This window comes from Apiospora hydei, assembly GCF_038363865.1.
Source record: "Apiospora hydei strain CBS 114990 chromosome Unknown utg000006l_segment0_segment0, whole genome shotgun sequence".
NCBI lineage: Eukaryota > Fungi > Ascomycota > Sordariomycetes > Amphisphaeriales > Apiosporaceae > Apiospora > Apiospora hydei.
In genome coordinates this window covers 1,685,906-1,704,697 of record NW_027117365.1, presented here as the reverse complement: position 1 = coordinate 1,704,697, position 18,792 = coordinate 1,685,906, and the positions used below count along the sequence as shown (strand labels likewise).

Sequence of the window (18,792 nt, the reverse complement as noted above, 5' to 3'; positions counted from 1 at the left end):
TAGCATTGGCAATGGGCTATGAGCATCAGGGCTCGGGTGGTGAACCCTGTGCTCGTCGGGTCCTTGGCATGGCCCACACCCCTTTTCAACGATTCCAGTGTACGTAGATCAACCAAACTACTCGGCAACTTTCTCCCTCCAGAGTAAACCGGCGCTGTGCTGCTCTCATAGTACAGCCCATATGGCGATCAGGGCCATGCTGCATGCAGCTCCACTTGTCTCTAGAAACTGCAGAGTTGAGAAGACTTGGCTTATACGTGTGTTCAACTTGAGCCAGGAGCGTGAGCTTCCATTCATATCACATGCCGTGTCATTATTGGATATTGCGGGCAGCTTCAGAAGTCCATTTGTTTTAGTCACACTTATTACCTCAATTCCATATGATCAAACGGGCTGAAACGCTGCAAAGTAATGAAGTCCAAGTTCACCAGTGGTACGGCTGCGTTCTCTTGTATAGGGCAAAAACGCTCGTCGTGTTCCATGTCCGTTGTTGTCCAGCCCCTCCCCTCCCTAAATTCTCCCTTTGAGAAGAAGAATAGAAAATTGTGCTGTAGTTGTACAATATCTTACAAATCGTCCCTCTCGTTCGCTCTCGCTTTCTTATCTTGGATGGCGGTGTGCTGTTTTCGCCCGATTCGTATGCCATCTAAAAGTGCGCGGAGAGCCGAGACCTTCGAGCATCAAGGCGTTTGGCAGCCTCGGTTCTCTCCTCGTCTGCTGTCGAGCCGGGGGGCCGTCGGTGAAGCCGGTCGCGGGCGGCACACTCCGCATAGAACTCAGCGCGGACGCGCTCCACGGCACCGCCATGAGCGTGGGAGGATGATGCTGATGATGTCTGCGCTTGTCGAGCGGCCTGCGCCTCAGCTCGCATCCGATTCTCGACGACGTGCCGATCCCTCTTGGCGACTACACGTTGAGCTGCCTGGATGGTTTCCATGAGAAGGTCAAACTTTGCTTGTGTTGCGTGTCCCTCGTTCAAGGTGAAGGAAGTGCTCGAGGGCTTGTTTCCATGGCATAGCCGACAGCGTCGTTCCGAGAGAGGAGCGTCATCATCACTTCTACATCTCCACCTAAGGGACAAAAAGTTAGTGCCGGATAATGGACGCGGTACGGACGCCTTCTTCCTTCTGGTGTTTCGGTGATTGACAAAATAGAATCTTGTTGGGCTGGATGATGAGAAAGAAACGAGAAAGGAAAACTCACCAGCCTCCATTTCTGCGGCGGGCCGCTGTACTCCAGTGAGGATGCGGTTTGTGATACTCATTTCGCGATCCAGAAGACTGGCCATCATCTTGACGCTCTAGGGCGTGAACCCTAGCCTTTTCGTCGCGTACCTTGGTAGCAAGACTGCCGAGGAGGAAGTTCAGGTCTATGAATCTGCTATGCGCCGTCCCACCATGTGAGATGAAAACCTTGCTTTGGGCCTCGAAAATGTGAAACCACTGCAAGGGAATAGTCAGCATTGAGTTCAAGCAAGTCCTTATCAAGCATAATTATTAGTCACAGTCATAACGTACCTCGGGAACGTCCACTTCGGCACATCGCTGGTCAGGACTTGACTTGAAGTACTTGAGGTACAGTTGTGCTGCATTGTATCCATACGTCTTGTAGAACTTGCGCCGATCATGGGGAGACCAGTCATCCGTATGATCCAAAGTCATATCGAACATCCTAGGAAGGTTAATGGCGGAGGAGGACTGGTCACCAGCATGGCTTAGTTCAGGCGGCGTGAAGCTGACGGCCGGTTCAGGAGGGAGGACTTCCGGGCCTACCTCGAGCCGCCGACGCTCGACGGGTGTCAGCACGCGATTGGAGATGCTGTGGGAGTAGCTGGTCATGTCCCAGGCCCACTGCGTCTTCTTCTCTTGGCTGTCGGGCACCAGGGGTTTGGGCGGGGAGGTGGAAAATGTACTGAGCTGTATGCCCGCTAGCTCTGCGCCGATGGCGACATCGGCATTCTGGTACGAGGTGAAGGCGGCCTTCATCCGGATTCTGATATCGGGCAAAATGTGCGCGATAGCTGCCTTGCGTTGGTCGAGGTCGAGGAAGGCCAATTGGGATTGCCATTGGTAGTACTCCTTCACCATGTCGTGCCAGCGCTTGTCGCCGAAGAATCCATCCCGCAGGCGCAGGCGCAGCGCTTCCTTGTGCTTGATGAAATCGGCAATGATTCCGGCTTCCATCTCGACGTCTCGCGGCGGACCGTCCAATATGACCTTGTAGAGGCCGGGAGTGGCTTGTAGCTTGCTGAGATTCCTCTTCCGGAGCTCACCGGGTTCCATGAACCAAATTTCGTCGTCGGGGCCCTTGGGGGGTAACAACCAAGATCGATCTGCGAAAGAGACAAAGGCGGGGAACTGGGAGGGACAAAGTCAGGGTCGTCGGGAAACAGCGCCTTCCTATGTGCAAAAGGGTGCTTGGATGCCTGGACTGCAGCAAGATACGATCGACGTGGGGCACCTGGCTCGAGGCTGGAAGGAGCGTCCGACTGCTGTCCATGCTCCTTCTCGATCTCGCGGTTCTTGGGCGGCGACTGCACCAGATCGACCACAACCGTTGACATGCCCCCCTTCAAGATCACTCCATATCGTCCCGGAAGTGGCGATCCCAGACTGGGCAACTCGTGCTCATCATCTTGGGAAACTGCAATAGGGGCTGAGCCTGAGCCAGTGCCAGACCCCGCGCTAGGACTTGTGTACACGATGGGATGGGGTGAGAACATGCTGGGACATTGAAGGTCGACAGTCAATGATCAAGTTCGATACTTGCGTGTAGTGTTGCCAGTGTTGTTTGTTTACCGTCAACAACTCCAGTGGGCTTTTTGTTGATGGGCAGTCGAAGTCCGATATCAAGAATTGAACTCAGCATCAACAAAACACATCTGCGAAGAGGAAGTACCGCGAGTACGCGGTTACTGAACCCCAAATTGGATGCGAAGAGCCCTTGCAGAAGACGGAAGGGACCTTGTTGCAATGGGTACTGGGTGCCAGGAATTGCGTACGGCGACGAATGAAAGGGGGGAGGGGAGTCCATCTGGGCGCCACAAACCACTGGAAGAATAATGGTTAGCTACGAGTTGCAGTACCTGTTGGTCACTTAACCATCAGAACTGTAACCTTCACGTAGGAGACGGGAGCCAGTGGATAACAGGTATTGGACACAAGAGCATTGGACCCTACACGATTGTTCCCACCCATGCCACGTAGGCCTGTAAGCAAAGCATCATCCCAAGGTTCTTATATCTATGATCGAAGCGCTGTTATGCCAGAGGGGGAGTCAAATCGATTCAAATCAAGCTGCCAACGATCCTACAGACACCACTTCTCTCAGCTTTCGGGCCTCCCGTTCTTCTAGCGTGGCAGCTTGGCGTTGTCTCCTACGCCTATCCGCGTCCAGGGTTGAAAACCGCCCGCGGGCACCATGCTTGAGTTTGGTGATCATGTCGGCCGCCTGCCCCATCGTAACTTGGTGTTTTGTTAGCTCGTCCTCTGAGCCTCGCAGTTTATTCAAAAACTTTAGTTGGCCAGGCGTAGCTGGATCCTTTCGCCACCTTGCCCTTCTTATGATGACACCCGCAGGGAACTTTTCCGATGCATACTTATCACTACCATGAACAGCATCGGCAAACGTAGTCGCTTTCAACAACTGTCGGGGAGCTGCAAAGGGAGATTTGGACGAGGTGCCCTGGGGAGGGCACGAATCTCCCATGCTGAAAACTTGGCGCCGGTTCCTTCCTTCTCTTCATTTCTTTCGGCTTGCAGTCTGATGTAAGTCCCGCCCGGCGCGGAGAGGACGTATTTGCCCTGGTCAACTTGCACCCACGCATATCGGCTAATGGAGCGAATATGGCTTTCCCCAGATGTGTCTGAGATCAAGTCGAATACTGAGTCGTACTCGGTAAATGTGATTTGCCCATTGATGCTTCCTTTACTGGGTGGCGGAGCCTTCGAACCCGTTTCCTCGGGCTCTTGATCATCCGTGGTCTTCAGATCTTTCAGCTTCTGCAAGTCGTGCATGGTAGCATCCTCGACAATCTCGGATGGATCGAGGCCAAACAGGGTCGGTGCCGTGACTATCCCAGTTTCCAGGCTCGACACCATATCGATGATGTGACAATTTGTTTTGCCGGGATGGAGACGCATACCTCGTCCGATCATCTGGACGAGCAGGTTCCGCGAGCGCGTCGGCCGGGCCAGCACAACACAGTCGATGTTTGGGATATCAGTGCCTTCCGTGAACACTCCACAGTTAACGAGCACAGGAAACTCTCCGCGCTTGAAGGCACTTAGGCGCTCGCTTCTCTCGACTTTGTGGGTGTCTCCCGTTACAAATCTAGCGTCGATTCCATGATCTCGAAAAGCCTGGGTCAAGCCCATTAGATGAGCTATGTCTACACAAAAGACTAGCGTTGACTTCCGCCCCTGGGCCTTGGCAAGCCAACTGCGTACCGTCACCTCGTTCACTTGTTCGGTGTTGACTGCCTGGGACAGTTCTCCAGGTTGGAAGTCGCCATTGGCTGCGCTCCGAACCCGGCGAATATCGGCCGTTGACGCGACTGTTGTGAATATCACATCTGAAAGCCATTTATCCCCAATCATATCGACGTAGTCTTTGTGATAGACAATCTCGTCTATGGCCTTACCCAGGCGCAGCCCGTCAAAGCGAGAGAATGTGGCAGAGACGCCAACCAGGATGGGAGACTCGTCCCTTTTCTGGTCCAGCCCGAAATGCTCCAGGGTCCTTAGGTATCCTGGAGCTACAATGTGGTGAGCTTCATCCACTAGGACCAGTTTGAACTGCGAAGGATCGAATTTGCTGATACGATCACCAGAGGCGATGCTCTGAATGCTAGCGACAGTTATGTCAGCCAGACCAGAAGCATGTATCTTTCCCATCTCTATATCGACCGTCTTATCGGGATAGGCATTGCTGCAATGCCTGGCAGCCTGCTCAACCAGCTCCCTTCTGTGGGCCAATATCAAAGTCTTCTTGGCCCTCTGACCAATTGGCCCGACACGGTCAATCAGCTGGGTGAAGACGACCGTCTTTCCAGACCCAGTTGCTAGGGATATGCCAAGACGTTTATGCCCATTCTGAATGGAGGAAAGAACGGACTGGATGCATTCCTCTTGGTAGGCACGCAGCTTCACGGGCTGTGGATGCCGCGGTGCCTCTGCTTTTTCCTGCAAGGTCGAATAAGGCCTAGCTGGCAGGGCTCTGATATAAGACGGCTTTCTAGGTGAGTGCAACAGGGGCACAATAGCTCGCCATGTCAGACGAGAAAGTCGCATGGCACATTCCGGCTGACAGAGTATTGCCTAGATTGGATTTTCTGGCGTCGTCAAGTTGGTCGGCGATTGGCAGGAGGTGGTGAATTGATGGGAATGGATGACCTCGAGAACTTGTTGGCTTCGGTACGTACAGCCGTCAAAGCAGCTTGCCTCGGTGGCACGGACCAGACAGTGCGGCTGGCACGGCCTCCTCAGCCAGCGTAACCTGTCATGTCTCCTGTCTCCTTCCCAAGCCAGACGTCTCTACTTTGAACGGGTGACAAAATTCTGGCTGATCAGCTTGGTCTGACATGATTTGTGGCCTGATCTATCCCATGCTGCCTTTGATTGCCATGATTTCTCTCGAAAACGTTGTAGGGGCAACTGTTTCTATGTTATATCCCTGATTCCATCACTGCTGAGAGACATTGTTAATCAATGCGTGCTTGCACTGTCCACTCTGTGTGCGGCGAATCACCACAGCACGGCAGGCAGAGGTTCAACTCGATACCAGCTCTATCTTCAACGGATCATGGGGGATTTTCTGATATGAAACAACATGATTTCCGGCTTGCTAAGTGGCCAGCAATGTGGCGGTTCTGGATATAAATAATGTTCGTCACCGGAGTCGCTTTACCTGAACTGTCAGGAACGGCCGGCCATTTGGGGTCGACAAGTCGTTATCAACCCAGGCCCCCAATGCAATGCACCTCGCCCCCTTGTAGGCTGGCCTCGAACTGCAGTACTCACAGAAAGTACTCACAGAAATGGCGAGACGGGCGACGAGGATTCGCCCATTTTGAGGCAGTTCCTACCTGAACCTCCATATATGACGAGGATCTGGGCTTGGCCTGGCCAGTCCATGAATCCTGTCGCCTCCATCTTCATCGGACCCCAAGGCTTTCCTCTGGGATGCTTTGTGTCTCATTCTTTTACTACAGTCCCACTCTGGTCACCCTCTCGTTCTAGAGATTCTGGCCAATATCCAGATACTTGATAGACACCCTCTTTTAGCAACACTTGTTCAGAAGCCAGTCCCTAGGACCTCTTCCGACCTCTTAGCGTTTGCTCTATCGGCTATGCGCTCTCTTCCCCTGTTGGCTTTTGCAACTCTATGTGATCTGTCGTTCTCACTCCGAACCGCTGGGTTTCGCTCTCCCGGATATATAGGAGATCGAAAAGTCGACCCACTTGCAGCAGTTGAAGTATGGAGAGTCGGAGAACCTCGTATGGTGGTGTTTGACGCCCCTTGGACTGAGTACTCGGTGGAGTTATGGCAGTCGATTGCGGAAGAACATGTGAATCAGACAGCACATAAAGTTGTGTATCAACGTGAGTGACAACATCTGGTTAGGTAGATGCTGTTACATACTTGACAGACCCAAGTGATGCTGACCTCTCTCTGCTCTAGAACCACTGGGACAGAACCTACCCAGGTCTTTCAACTGGACCGTTGATTCGTACGATCTGAAACTCGGCGACTCTAACATGTTCTTCTTCTGGCTTCGAGATCCCAGTGATGCATCAAGATCGGTAACTTCACCCTATTTCAACATGACCACCAATTCCTCTGCAGCTACCCCAAACACGTTCTTCAGCTATGCCAGCCTCGACGAGTCACCAGGAACCCCGACAGTCCCCCGGTTTGCAGCACTCCAAAACCGCCATCGCAACGCCCTACAAGCCCGCCGGAACAAGGGGACGGGAGACTCGGCCTGGCGGTACAGGTCGGGATAGGCGTCGGCATTTCTGTGGGAGGCATCTGTTCTTTCGTGTGTGCCGCGATACTATGCGTGCACCTCCGAAAGAAGGCAAACATGAAGCGCGCGGGGAAAGATTCGGACCAAGAGTCGGTAAACTCACTTCCTTGGCCGCCAACACCGAAGTTTTCGTCGTCTGAGACATGGGGTCTACCCAAGCCGCCACGGAGTTTGTCGCCCCTCGGCAGCCAAACGGAGCTGCCCATGGGGTATGCGCAGTCGAAACCTCCTCGGGCGCGGTCATCCGTCATGTCCGACAAAAAGGCCAAGCGGTATGAGCTGGATGGTCACCCCCGAGCAGCGTCGTCTGTCTACTCGAGATGAAGGATAAGAGGGAAGGTCAGTTGTGGGATAACCGAAGCAGGTTATGGGCCGAACTTGGAAGCATAAGCATATGGGATTCGGGCTTAAAGCACGACAAGACTTTCACGCAAGGACGCAATTCATTTCTGGGGGGGGTCTTCCTCATGTTGTCTCCGCGCCGCTCGCTCCACAAATCACGGAGCCGACGGATTTGGTTTCTATCTTCAATTTTCGGACTAAATTACGTACTATTTTACTTCCACTGACACCAACAGCATGGTGACTGTGTCTTCCAAGCATAAGTACCTAGCCTTCGCTTAATTTATTAAACCTTCTCATCCAGCTGGTTGACCCAGCCGTACCAGAATCATTGTGTGCTGCTGGATTGGTATGGACTTCACCCGCCGAGTTTCTTGACCTTGCTCGCCCTGATACACCTCTTCGTCGGCCGCCAACCCTGCTCCAGCAGGTGCCATGGCTTCCGACTCTGAAGACGCGTACGAGCCCAGCGATGCTGAGTCTGTTGCATCCGATGCGCCTAGTGTGCCTGAGGACAAGCCGTCTGCGCCAGGTGTTGCAACCCGCCGCTCAGTCCACGGGAGCCCTGCCGTCCTGGGCAGCTCTGCAGCCACGCCACGGTATGCTCAATCGCCGCGGAAAAGGCGTGCGACGCAGCATGACATCAACGTGCCCCTCAAGCGTCTGCGCAGCGCGTTCAACGCGGGCTACCTTGATCTTCTGAACCAGGACATCACGGATGCGGCGGCGGCGGCGGCGACAACGAAAAGCGGCGAGAACAACTCTCGCGTCGCTCTGGAGCCCTCGCAGGTCGGCGCAGTGTACTGGAGGACTTCGGAGAAAGAGTCCTTCTTCTCCGCCCTGGGCCGGCTCGGACGCGACGACCACGCCGGCATTGCGGCGCGCATCGGGAGCAAGAGTCCGCTGGAAGTGGCGCAGTTCCTCACGCTCCTGGCCGAGACCGACAAGACGAGGAAGGACGAGCGCGTGTCCTGGCAAGAGGCCCTGCGTCCCGTCGGCATCCCCGCGGCCGCCGAGGTCAGCCACGAGTGCTGCGTGGCCCTGGATGGGATCGCGGACGACGTGTCGATACGGCAGGAGACCTACGAGCAGGCGCTGGAGGAGAAGAAATGGGGCCAGGAGCACTGGCTCGTCACGCAGTCGCTCGTGGGCACGGGGAACCCTTCTTCCACCACCACCACCAGGAAGATTGAAGGGGAGCTGCCCTTTGCCGACCTGTTCGTCCTGCCAAATTGGCTCAAACTAAGCGAGCGAGTGTTTATGAACTCTTCGGTTCCCGATTGTAACTGGCAGCAAGTTTCTGAAGAGCCGCCGGCCATCAGGGCCACGGCACTGGCCGACTTCCATGAGCTCGCGAAGAGCATCACAAAGAGACTTGTTGCCACGGCCCTCTTCATGAGCGAGTCCCGCATCAAAGCGAGGCGAGCGCCGGTATCGCGCGCAAAGCAAGCAGTGAAAGCAAGGGATATCCAAGCAGCAGTAGAATCCTTGAACTTGAAGCACAACAGCCGCGACTTTTGGGCACGGGCTGCGCAGAGACTACGGTTAGACATACAAGGGGACGCTTCACAGTCAGATAGCGAGTCTCAGTCATCATCAGCCAACGAGGCGACAGATGACGAGGACGGAGCGGAAAAGGAAAGGAATTGTAACGTCTTGTCTTACGACGAGGTAGAAGCGGCGTTTGGAATAGTCCAGAGGCGACACAGGGAACAGCCGCCTACGGAGCTCTCGTCTCAATACGTGATCGACGAAGACGATACTTCCTCCAGCGAAGGCGAAACGAAATCTGTGGCTGCCGTCGGCGGCGAAGAAGAAGACGAGGAAGAAGACGCAGAAATAAGCCAACAAGACCTGAAGAACAGCGACTCAGACTCCACGTCTGACAAACCGGACCGTCGTGACCCCCGTCTAGACCAAGAAGCGATCGATCGCGACGTCCACGAGGTGATAAACTTCTCGGCCGAAGTGGCCGAAACCACGCGCACGCGCGAAGGCATCCGGAACCGCATCACCGCCGAGCACGTCATGGAGGCCGAGGCGGAAGCCGCAGATGCCCGCTTCAGCGCGCAGGAGGAAGCGCTGCTGTGGAGCATTGTCAAACAGCAGCAGCCAGCGTCTGAGCACCGTCAGAAGGCGGCGGCAGTAAAGAGGGAAAAGAGCACCGACTACGAGAGGGACGGCAGCAAGCCGGCGCCCGGCTACACCAACAGAGCTACCATGGAGTCGACAGCGAGGAACTGGAGGGAGGGCTTCCGCTACGTCGCCGAGTGGGAGACGTACGGCACATTCCCGCCTCATGAGGTGTAAACGCTGTTTGCGGAAACTCAGATCGGCGGGCGTCGACTATGACCATAGATCACAATAATCTTCCAAACAACAAACTCCAAGTGAAGCATTTATAATAGAAGCACATCGAAAAGGGTGTGGAAAAAAGGCAATCGATTCATTTGCCCGGGTTCGTCCACAGTCGGCCTAAGCTACTATATTAATACACTTCCCTACACATAATCTCCCAATCATCCATGGTCCAATTATTCGTCCATCCATCGAAGTCGTGCCTTGAGTCGTACGCCAGAAATCAGAACCGAAAGACAACACGCGAACGCCTTTTTGTTATCATCATCCATGAGAAGAAACCCACACTCCAGATATCACACAAGCCGTTTCTCGTCATCAGATATTTGTTCCCCTCTCCAATTGCGTCGCAAATCAGAATCAAACCCTCAACTTGTTGTGCTTTTGGATGGGCACACGAGATGAATGTAGCAACCCAGCAGTGGCTTGAACGCTACCCCAAAGAGACATTGCCTTTAGTCATCGTTCAAAATGCTGTACCGCGAGTAGGCTCGACCTTCCTCAGCGACCTTCCCACTGACGTTTCGTCGGTACTTGCCACCGCCGCCGCCTCCGAGGTCGAAGTCGTTGCCCGACGAGACCTGGCGCGGGTTGCCCACCATGATGGGCGGCGTCGCGGCCTTGAGGTCGCCGTACGCCTTGGCGTAGAACATGCCTTCCTCGGGCTGGATCGACGAGTCGCGGTTGCGGCCTTGCCAGGTGTTCGGGACCGTCAGTCCGGCGGGCTTCTGCTGGTCCGTGATGTCAAGGCTGCCGCTGACGGAGCGTGAGTTCTGCGAAACTTCCGCGAGCGCGGAACCGCGTTGGGCCCGGTAAGGGGTCTTGGTTCGGGGAAGATTTGTGTTGCCATGAGCAGGTGGCTTCGGCGGCGGGCCTAATGCGGAGGACGAGATAGAAGATATCGAGGGGTGGGAGGGATTAGATCGTAACGGGTTCGGATGCATTGAGTTGTCGTTCATGATGTCGTCTTCAAAGTCCGACACATCATCTGGTCCCATCATCCTATTGCCAATATTCTCCTGGTCCGAGCCCTCTCCATCCGAGTTTGCCAAATTATATCTCTGATTCACGGGCTCGTAAGCGCCCGTCTTGGGGGCGGCTTTCTTGCTGGCTGCGGCCATCTTGCGGGCGCGCTCTTGTGTCCGGTTGACCAGCGATTCCGAAGCATACCAAGCTTCCGTGAAACGAGCAGGACGGGCTGGTGTCGGGTTGTTGTTTGCTGGGCTCTCGGGCGCAGCGCTCCCGGGGCGGGATGTCTGGTTCGCGCCTGTATCCTGAAGGGGAATTTCGGTGTAGCTGCCGCGGTGCGAGGGGCCAGGCGCCTTTGACAGGCGCCTGGGGTCGCCTGCCGATCCTGTGCTGTTTCTGGGCGAATTTCCCGGGGCAACCTGGTATTGACGATCGGGCAAGTTCACATAGCTGTCTCGCTTCATCGACGCCAAGGAATCTCCGGAGTTGCTGCGAGTGTGCATGAATGGAATGCTCGGGGGACGCGAGAGGTCGTCCTCATACGGCGCCCCGGATCGCCGGTGTTCCTCGAGCGGCGTAGAAAAGCGCTTGCTGTTCTCGGACATGTAGCTTGTGGCGATGGACGACTTGTTCCGCTTATGCCTCGCGGTCAGGTGATCCTCGAGAGGGTTCATGTCCGGGGGCATGTGCGAAATGCGTCTGAACATGAAGCCGAGCCAGAGCGAGAGGGCGAGGGAGACGACATGCAGACCGCCTGATCCAATCAGGGTGTAATAGGCAGCGGGGACAAAGTAATTCGCCGTAAGCATATCATTGCCCGTAAGGTTCGCCCATTCCTTGCCATGGTTCACGATAGCCATACCGCCGAATGTGTAAAGCGGAAGGACAGCCAGGTCAGTGAAGGCGGCAAACATCTGGTAAGCGGCAGAAGACGCCGGTGGCCGGGCGCCGGCTGGTTGCCACAAATGATAGATGGCATATGCAGAGCAGATTGCCACCACGCCAGGCTGGTTCCATGTTAGTAAAATGCCAAGGGCAGGACAGGGCAACCATGATGATGAATGCGCCGATAGGACTTACAGTGATTCGGAGGACCCATTGAGTAATCGGGTCGACTTTGGTGATCAAGATCATGAGGGCGAGCAGGCCGAAATCAGCGACCAGTTCGAACACGCGCAAAATGATCTGCACTTTTCTCGAGAACAAGATCCACCATTTGGCGGTTCCCCCCATGGGCCGCATGCGAGAGGTTCGGCCAGTAGGGACCTCGTGCGCACTTTTCATCCATCATACGAGGTCAGTCAGGTCGGGCCTTGGTGCGTCTAGACTTCGCGTGGGGGAAGAGGAGAAGGCGGTGGATGATGAAAACTGGATAAACCTACTCGGGATGACGGTTGAAGGAGACTAGAGGACCATCTTGCTTGGGCTTTGGGGCTTGACCTCCCAGCTTTGGCGGGTGATGACCTTGGGGTCGAACTCCTTGACCGGGAATCTGTAGTCGCGCTGATCCAGGTCGTAGAGGTACGGCTGCTGGGCCCCCATTATCGAGTGTGCGAGCGTGTCAGTCAGCACGGCGCTGATGTTCGACGGTGTGGTGTGTGTGAAGAGACGATCAGCAGCTACCTCCGTATGGGAATGCCCTGTCTTAGAAGACAGAAGGTGGTGGAGGGGACGACGACGTATGTAAGTAGGTATGGGAGTGTAGTTCCGACCAGTGACCTGGGAAAGCATAGCTACATGTACCCTCATCATGGCTAAGATGCAAGCTGCTGAAGTTGTTGGCGGGATGATATCCTCGTTGGCCCAGCAACCGTCTCGTCGGCCAGCCTAAGCGCCCAGTTTACCAACTTTTGTCACCCGCCGCCGACACACATGTCACATCGCATATTGCTACCTTACTTGTCATTTCCTTTTTCTGTGTTCATGATGGTAGAAGCAAGTTGGCTATGTGTGCTCGACAGTCTGGCTTCTTGGTGAGAGATATGCACATTTAGGTACTGTGGGTAAGTAGGTAGGTAGGCTGGGCAGTTGAATAGGGCGAGAAATTCCAGAGCTTCGGCTCTTGTGCTGCTGGGCCGCCCACCTCCCGCACAAGTTAACCTACAACGGCTGCTTCGCTAGCCCAAGCCCGTAACACCGAGACGTCATGACCGCGATGTCCGAAATTTGTCTTATCGAGAGAAACACTTGACTTGACGGCGTCTTTTTTCAAGCTATACATATGGTATATGCACAACCGGTCTGATTTATTTGCTACCAGGGCATACAATTAGTTAGTCTCGCACACGCATTGAGTCCATGCAAATGAATGCTGCTGCGAGATCATGGCTCGGCCGTTCCGCAGCTCGTCGGTGCAAAGCTGGCCCAACATCACCAAAGAGCTTCTACTCGACGACTATTCGCAATGACCGCCCCTTTCGTATGGCCGTTGTCGGCTCCGGCCCGGCTGGCTTTTATACCGCCTACCGGGTCATGTCTAAAATCGACAGAGCAAAAGTAGATATGTACGAAGCCCTGCCGGTGCCATTTGGCCTGGTGAGATTCGGTGTCGCCCCCGATCACCCCGAGGTCAAGGTCAGTCTTATGAGAACGATAATCCAACTCCCACACCACATTCAAGCGAATGTACGCCTAACTCATGTCACAGAACTGCCAAGACAAATTCGAAGAGGTTGCCTCTTCCCCCGATTTCACCTTTGTCGGAAATACTTCAGTCGGCGATCTGGGCGCGCAATTTGATGGTTGCACCGTCCCGCTGGCATCCCTGACGAAGAACTACGATGCCGTTGTGTTCGCCTACGGTGCTGCTCGGGACAAAAAGCTAGGCGTTCCCGGCGAGTCCCAGCTCAATGGCATATACTCGGCCCGCGAGTTCGTGGGCTGGTACAATGGCCTCCCGGAGTTCGCGAACCTGGCGCCCGACCTGACCCGGGGTGACGAGGCTGTCATCGTCGGCCAGGGGAACGTCGCGCTCGATGTTGCGCGTATGCTGCTGGAGAACGTGGACGTGCTGCGCAAGTCCGACATCACCGAGGCCGCCATCGAGACCCTGCTGAAGAGCCGCATCAAGCGCGTGCACATCGTCGGGCGGAGAGGGCCCATGCAGGCCGCTTTCACGATCAAGGAGATCCGCGAGCTAATGAAGCTGCAGCATGTCGGCTTTCACCCGGTAGATATGGCTTTGATGCCGCCGGAGATCTCAAAATTGCCCCGCGCCAGAAGGCGATTAATGGACATTCTCGTCAAGGGCTCCACGGCCAAAGTCGACAGTGCATCCAAGTCCTGGTCGCTGGATTTCTGTCTGTCGCCGACAGAATTTATTGGTGACGCGAAGGGCAATCTGAGCCGGACGGTATTTGAGAAAACGTCGTTGTCGGACCCGTTCGATACGGCTTCAAGAGTCAGCGGCACGGGCGAAAAGATCGATTTGGCATCGACTGTTGCATTCCGCTCCATCGGCTACAAATCAGTTGCACTGCCCGGATTTGCTGAAGCCGGCATATCATTTGACGATAGAACTGGGGTGATACGCAATGACGGCCTAGGCCGAGTTTTCAGCGATAAGGCGCATTCAGAGGATACCCCAGTACCCCTGGCAGGTGTTTACTGCGCCGGTTGGGTGAAAAGGGGCCCTACAGGCGTTATTGCATCGACGATGGAGGATGCATTTTCCACTGGAGATGCCATAGCAACCGATTGGATATCGAACGCTAAATTCGCCGGTGATGGAGATGGTCTGGGCTTGGAGGGGGTGAAGGAGGATATTGACACCAGCAGATGTAACATCATTAGCTGGAACGACTGGCACAAAATAGATGAGGCGGAAAAAGCAAGAGGTCAGGCCATTGGCAAGGAGAGAGAAAGTTTACGAGCACAGTGAATATGCTAAAAGCTGCAGCATAAGCAATGGGATACCCATGTGGGCGTGCAGTTGTACAATTGTATATCTATCACATATTCTATGAAGACTTCAACTTCTCCGTCAGCTCCGGCACCTTCTCAAAAAGGTCTCCCACCAGGCCTACGTCTGCGACCTGGAAAATGGGGGCATCCGGGTCTTTGTTTATGGCTGCGATGACCTTGCTGTCCTTCATACCCGCCAGATGTTGAATGGCACCAGAGATACCCACGGCCATGTATAATTGAGGGGCAACAACTTTGCCAGTCTGGCCGACTTGCAGGCTGTTGTCAGCGTAGCCGCTGTCTACGGCAGCCCGAGAAGCGCCAACCGCAGCGCCAATGGAATCGGCCAGAGGAAGCATGATCTTGTCGAATTCCTCTTTGGACTTCAATCCTCTGCCTCCAGACACAACCTTGCCGGCTGTGGCGAGGTCGGGCCGGTCTGACTTGGCCAAGTCTTCGGACACCCATTCGGCGTTGAGCTCAGCCTTGGGGTCTACGCCATCCTCAATCGCAGCGGATCCGTTTGCGACTTCAGCAGCGGCAAAAGCAGTGCCTCGAATGGTGATGATCTTGGTTGCGTCCGTCGATTCAACCGTGGCAATGGCGTTGCCAGCATAGATAGGTCGCACGAAGGTGTTCTCGTTTTCGATGGCGGTGATGTCGGAGATCTGCTGGGAATCGAGCAGGGCAGCCACTCGGGGCATGACGCTCTTCCCGAAGGACGTGTGTCCCACAATGACATGAGTATAGCCGCCCTTCTTGATGTTCTCGACCAAAAGTGGCGCATAGCTCTCGGGCAGACCCTACAGTAGGCAAAATATATCAGCGCTGCAAACCATTGGGGGATGTTACGTTCAAGACAAGCGAAAAGGGTGCGCACCTTGTCGTAAGCGGCGTTGTCAACGGCGAGGATCTTTTCAACGCCGTCCACCTTGGCGGCCTCCTCGGCCACGGGCTTGATATTGCTTCCGGCAACGAAGCCATGTACGGGGCCGCCCAGGCTCTTTGCAGCCGTGATTGCGCTTAGAGAGCCGTGGTTCAACTTGCCCTCGCGCTGTTCCAAAACCGCCAACGTCGAGAGTAGACGCTGGAGCGCGGAGGGCCGAGGCTTGAGAAGACTGACGGGGTTCGCGGAATAGCGCCCGCTGCGCGAAGGGCAGTCCGCTTTGTTATGGAGAACATGTTGTGTAGTAGTTTGAGTTGTCGCAGGCACCTCCCCCTGGCAGGACCGTGTTGTTGAATGAGTTGCGACGACAAAGTTATCTCGGGCGTGCCTCTAGCCGCTCTCGCTCACATCCTCGGCCGTCATATGCCACAGCTTGCGGCAATGCCATCCGCCGCCAACCGATGCCGCCTCACTAAGCACTGTCAGACCTGTTAGCTGCATACGCGCGCACTAATCCGGCTACGGATGGGATGAATAGAGCCACATGCAGCTATCGGGGCGCATGAAGCTCGGGCCCGTTTTTGATGGATCTTTCTTGCTGTAGTAGAGGCTGGAAACTCGCGACCATCTAAAAACGCGATTCCCCAAACCACCCACGGCGAGTCTAATCATCAGCCTACCCTTTTCGCGACGGCGAAGCATCGTTTTTGCGCAACGCATAATTGCTCACGAGACTCGGCCAGTAGAGTGTCCATTCGTTTGCGACGCGATCCCTATCAATAACTTTGCGGCGCACTCCGCATTGATTTGGTTCGCCTGGCTCACCTCACTCTAGACACCACAAGCTCGAAGCCTCCTGCAACCGAACAGCCCTCAAAAGGAATTTCAATTCCGCGTTTCACGTCACGATGGAGGACGAACACGTTAACTACGGCTCGCCTGCGAACGCGGCGACTCCTGGCAGCAACCCTATCCTTGCCCAGCCGCCCTTGCAGCCAGACGCCGCAGCTGCGCCCGAGACTTCAGAAGGTTGGTTTTGAGCTCACGGAATCTCTTGCGCAGCAATTGGTATTGATCTTTGACGTGTGCTGTAGATATCCAGATGTCCGAGGTTCCCGCCACCGATGCCAACATCAAACAGGATAGCACAACCCCGGCGCCTGCTTCCACTGGTATCTCAGACAACCCCCTCGACGCCCCTGAAGCACCACCTGCCGAGGCCAATGTGGCCAAGGAAGATGAGGAAATGGGCGAGGCCCCGAAGGATGGCCAGTCTGGAGCGAAAGAGGGCGATGCGGCTGCTCAGACCGGCGAGGGTGGAGCTACCGAAGTCAAGACCAAGGAAAGCATCGAGAACGCCGCGAGAGAGCACCTGATCTCCCAGACGCATTCCATTGTCCTGCCCAGCTACAGTACCTGGTTCGACATGAACACCATCCACAGCATCGAGAGGAAGGCCCTGCCCGAGTTCTTCAACAGCCGTAACCGAAGCAAAACACCCCACGTGTACAAGGACTATCGCGACTTCATGATCAACACCTACCGCCTGAACCCCGTTGAATACTTGACAGTCACTGCTTGTAGGCGAAACTTGGCCGGTGATGTCTGCGCTATTATGCGCGTACACGCCTTCTTGGAGCAATGGGGCTTGATTAACTACCAGGTAAGTTATGCTTCCCATGTGCTTACCCGACTTTTATGCTAATTCGTTGCTAGGTCGATGCCGATCAACGACCTTCCCAGGTCGGGCCACCCTTTACTGGCCACTTCCAGGTCATCTGCGACACACCCCGTGGTCTCCAGCCTTGGCAGCCCGCGGCAGATCCGATCGTGATGAAAGGCAAGCAAGATCCTGATACTGACAAGAAAGCTGCGGCAGCTCCGACCGCAGCTGGTGAACTCAAGATGAGCATTGGTCGCGACTACTACCCCGGCGACGCCAAGGTCAACAAGATCAACAAGTCTGAGAAGACCAACGGCGAGGCTCCCGCCACAAATGGTACCGCAAGCGCCTCGCCGGGCGCCACTGAGCTTCCCAAAGCACCTATTGCGAAGGTCAACTGCCAGAACTGCGGTGTTGATTGTACCAGAGTCTACCACCGTCTTCCCGATCGGGAATCGCAGACTAAGAGCAAGTATGAAGTATGCCCTAGCTGCTACATGGAAGGTCGCATGCCTAGCGGACACACGAACACCCAGTATATCAAGACGGAGAACCCCACATATTCTGCCACGTTGGATCGCGATGCTCCCTGGTCTGATGCCGAGATCCTGCGGCTTCTCGAGGGTTTGGAGAAATATGATGACGATTGGGCCGAGATCGCCGAACATGTTGCCACAAGAACCCGGGAGGAATGTGTGCTGCAATTCCTGCAACTTGACATCGAAGACAAATACCTCGAGTCAGAAGCCCCAGTTCATGCGCCGACCGGGCTGTCAATGCTTGGTTCCCACGGCGGCCACCTTCCTTTCAGCCAGGCAGACAACCCGGTTATGTCCGTCATTGGTTTCTTGGCCAGTCTTGCAGACCCGAGAACTACTGCCGCCGCCGCCAAGCTATCTGTGGAGGAATTGCGACAAGGTCTTAGAAACAAGATCGAGGGTGGCGATGCTGTAACCAAGACGAACGGCAAGGGCAAGGAGAAGGAAGGCGATTCCATGGAGATTGATATCCGGCAAGAAACCACGACTACCACGACTACCACAACCACGACGAATACCATCGCCAGCATCCCCTTGGCATCAATGGCTGCGCGCTCAGGCGGCCTGGCATCTCACGAAGAGCGCGAGATGACCCGTCTCCTCTCCGCCGCAGTGAACGTTACAATGCAGAAGATGGAGTTGAAGCTGAAGTACTTTGACGAGATGGAGGCCATTTTGCAAGCTGAGCGGCGTGAGCTGGAACGGGGTCGCCAGCAACTCTTCTTGGACCGTCTGGCATTCAAGAAGCGAGTCCGAGAGACCCAAGAAGGCCTCAAAGCTGCTGCGATGAACGGCGGCGATCTGAAGATGGGCATGGGTGACAACAACAGCCTAAGCTTCAGTTCCGCAGCATCCTTGGGGGCGTCGATCCCACCCCCTGGGGAGACAGCCAGATCAAGAGCTACGAACCGTAAGGCGGGCAAAGCAGTGCCAGTGGCATCATGGCGAATGACGCGAGGAAGCAGTGCTTACTTGCACGGCTACGGTAAATGAGAAAGCAGGCGAATCGGATTTAACTACCAGGAATTCATTTTTGAGGGAAAGTGGGTTAGGATCGGAACAATCGGTCTAGCCTCGTGTATTGTTTATTTTATTTTCTTGG

General features: G+C 55.1%; 8 protein-coding genes across 8 annotated transcripts; 3 read left to right on the top strand and 5 right to left on the bottom strand.

Annotated features, from left to right (window-relative positions):
* Positions 1–646: 646 nt before the first annotated feature.
* PG997_007728 (uncharacterized protein) lies at positions 647–2,722 on the bottom strand (the record flags this gene model as incomplete). Its single annotated transcript, XM_066812043.1, has 4 exons — positions 647–1,070; positions 1,204–1,442; positions 1,518–2,357; positions 2,432–2,722. The coding sequence occupies 4 exons, from the start codon at positions 2,720–2,722 to the stop codon at positions 647–649; spliced, it is 1,794 nt and encodes a 597-aa protein (XP_066667385.1).
* Positions 2,723–3,638: 916 nt separating this feature from the next.
* Positions 3,639–5,291, bottom strand: PG997_007727 (P-loop containing nucleoside triphosphate hydrolase protein; the record flags this gene model as incomplete). Its single annotated transcript, XM_066812042.1, has 1 exon — positions 3,639–5,291. One exon carries the CDS (start codon positions 5,289–5,291, stop codon positions 3,639–3,641), a length of 1,653 nt encoding a protein of 550 aa, XP_066667384.1.
* A 1,577-nt stretch (positions 5,292–6,868) lies between these two features.
* PG997_007726 (uncharacterized protein) lies at positions 6,869–7,281 on the bottom strand (the record flags this gene model as incomplete). The annotated part of the gene is made up of 2 exons (XM_066812041.1): positions 6,869–7,032; positions 7,134–7,281. 2 exons carry the CDS (start codon positions 7,279–7,281, stop codon positions 6,869–6,871), a joined length of 312 nt encoding a protein of 103 aa, XP_066667383.1.
* A 526-nt stretch (positions 7,282–7,807) lies between these two features.
* Positions 7,808–9,682, top strand: PG997_007725 (uncharacterized protein; the record flags this gene model as incomplete). Its single annotated transcript, XM_066812040.1, has 1 exon — positions 7,808–9,682. One exon carries the CDS (start codon positions 7,808–7,810, stop codon positions 9,680–9,682), a length of 1,875 nt encoding a protein of 624 aa, XP_066667382.1.
* Positions 9,683–10,185: 503 nt separating this feature from the next.
* PG997_007724 (uncharacterized protein) lies at positions 10,186–12,241 on the bottom strand (the record flags this gene model as incomplete). The annotated part of the gene is made up of 3 exons (XM_066812039.1): positions 10,186–11,706; positions 11,780–11,975; positions 12,105–12,241. The coding sequence occupies 3 exons, from the start codon at positions 12,239–12,241 to the stop codon at positions 10,186–10,188; spliced, it is 1,854 nt and encodes a 617-aa protein (XP_066667381.1).
* Positions 12,242–12,997: 756 nt separating this feature from the next.
* Positions 12,998–14,579, top strand: PG997_007723 (ferredoxin-NADP+ reductase; the record flags this gene model as incomplete). The annotated part of the gene is made up of 2 exons (XM_066812038.1): positions 12,998–13,273; positions 13,347–14,579. 2 exons carry the CDS (start codon positions 12,998–13,000, stop codon positions 14,577–14,579), a joined length of 1,509 nt encoding a protein of 502 aa, XP_066667380.1.
* Positions 14,580–14,658: 79 nt separating this feature from the next.
* Positions 14,659–15,911, bottom strand: PG997_007722 (electron transfer flavoprotein domain-containing protein; the record flags this gene model as incomplete). The annotated part of the gene is made up of 3 exons (XM_066812037.1): positions 14,659–15,405; positions 15,483–15,821; positions 15,897–15,911. 3 exons carry the CDS (start codon positions 15,909–15,911, stop codon positions 14,659–14,661), a joined length of 1,101 nt encoding a protein of 366 aa, XP_066667379.1.
* A 485-nt stretch (positions 15,912–16,396) lies between these two features.
* On the top strand, positions 16,397–18,683 carry PG997_007721 (uncharacterized protein; the record flags this gene model as incomplete). Its single annotated transcript, XM_066812036.1, has 3 exons — positions 16,397–16,517; positions 16,583–17,151; positions 17,205–18,683. 3 exons carry the CDS (start codon positions 16,397–16,399, stop codon positions 18,681–18,683), a joined length of 2,169 nt encoding a protein of 722 aa, XP_066667378.1.
* Positions 18,684–18,792: the final 109 nt, after the last annotated feature.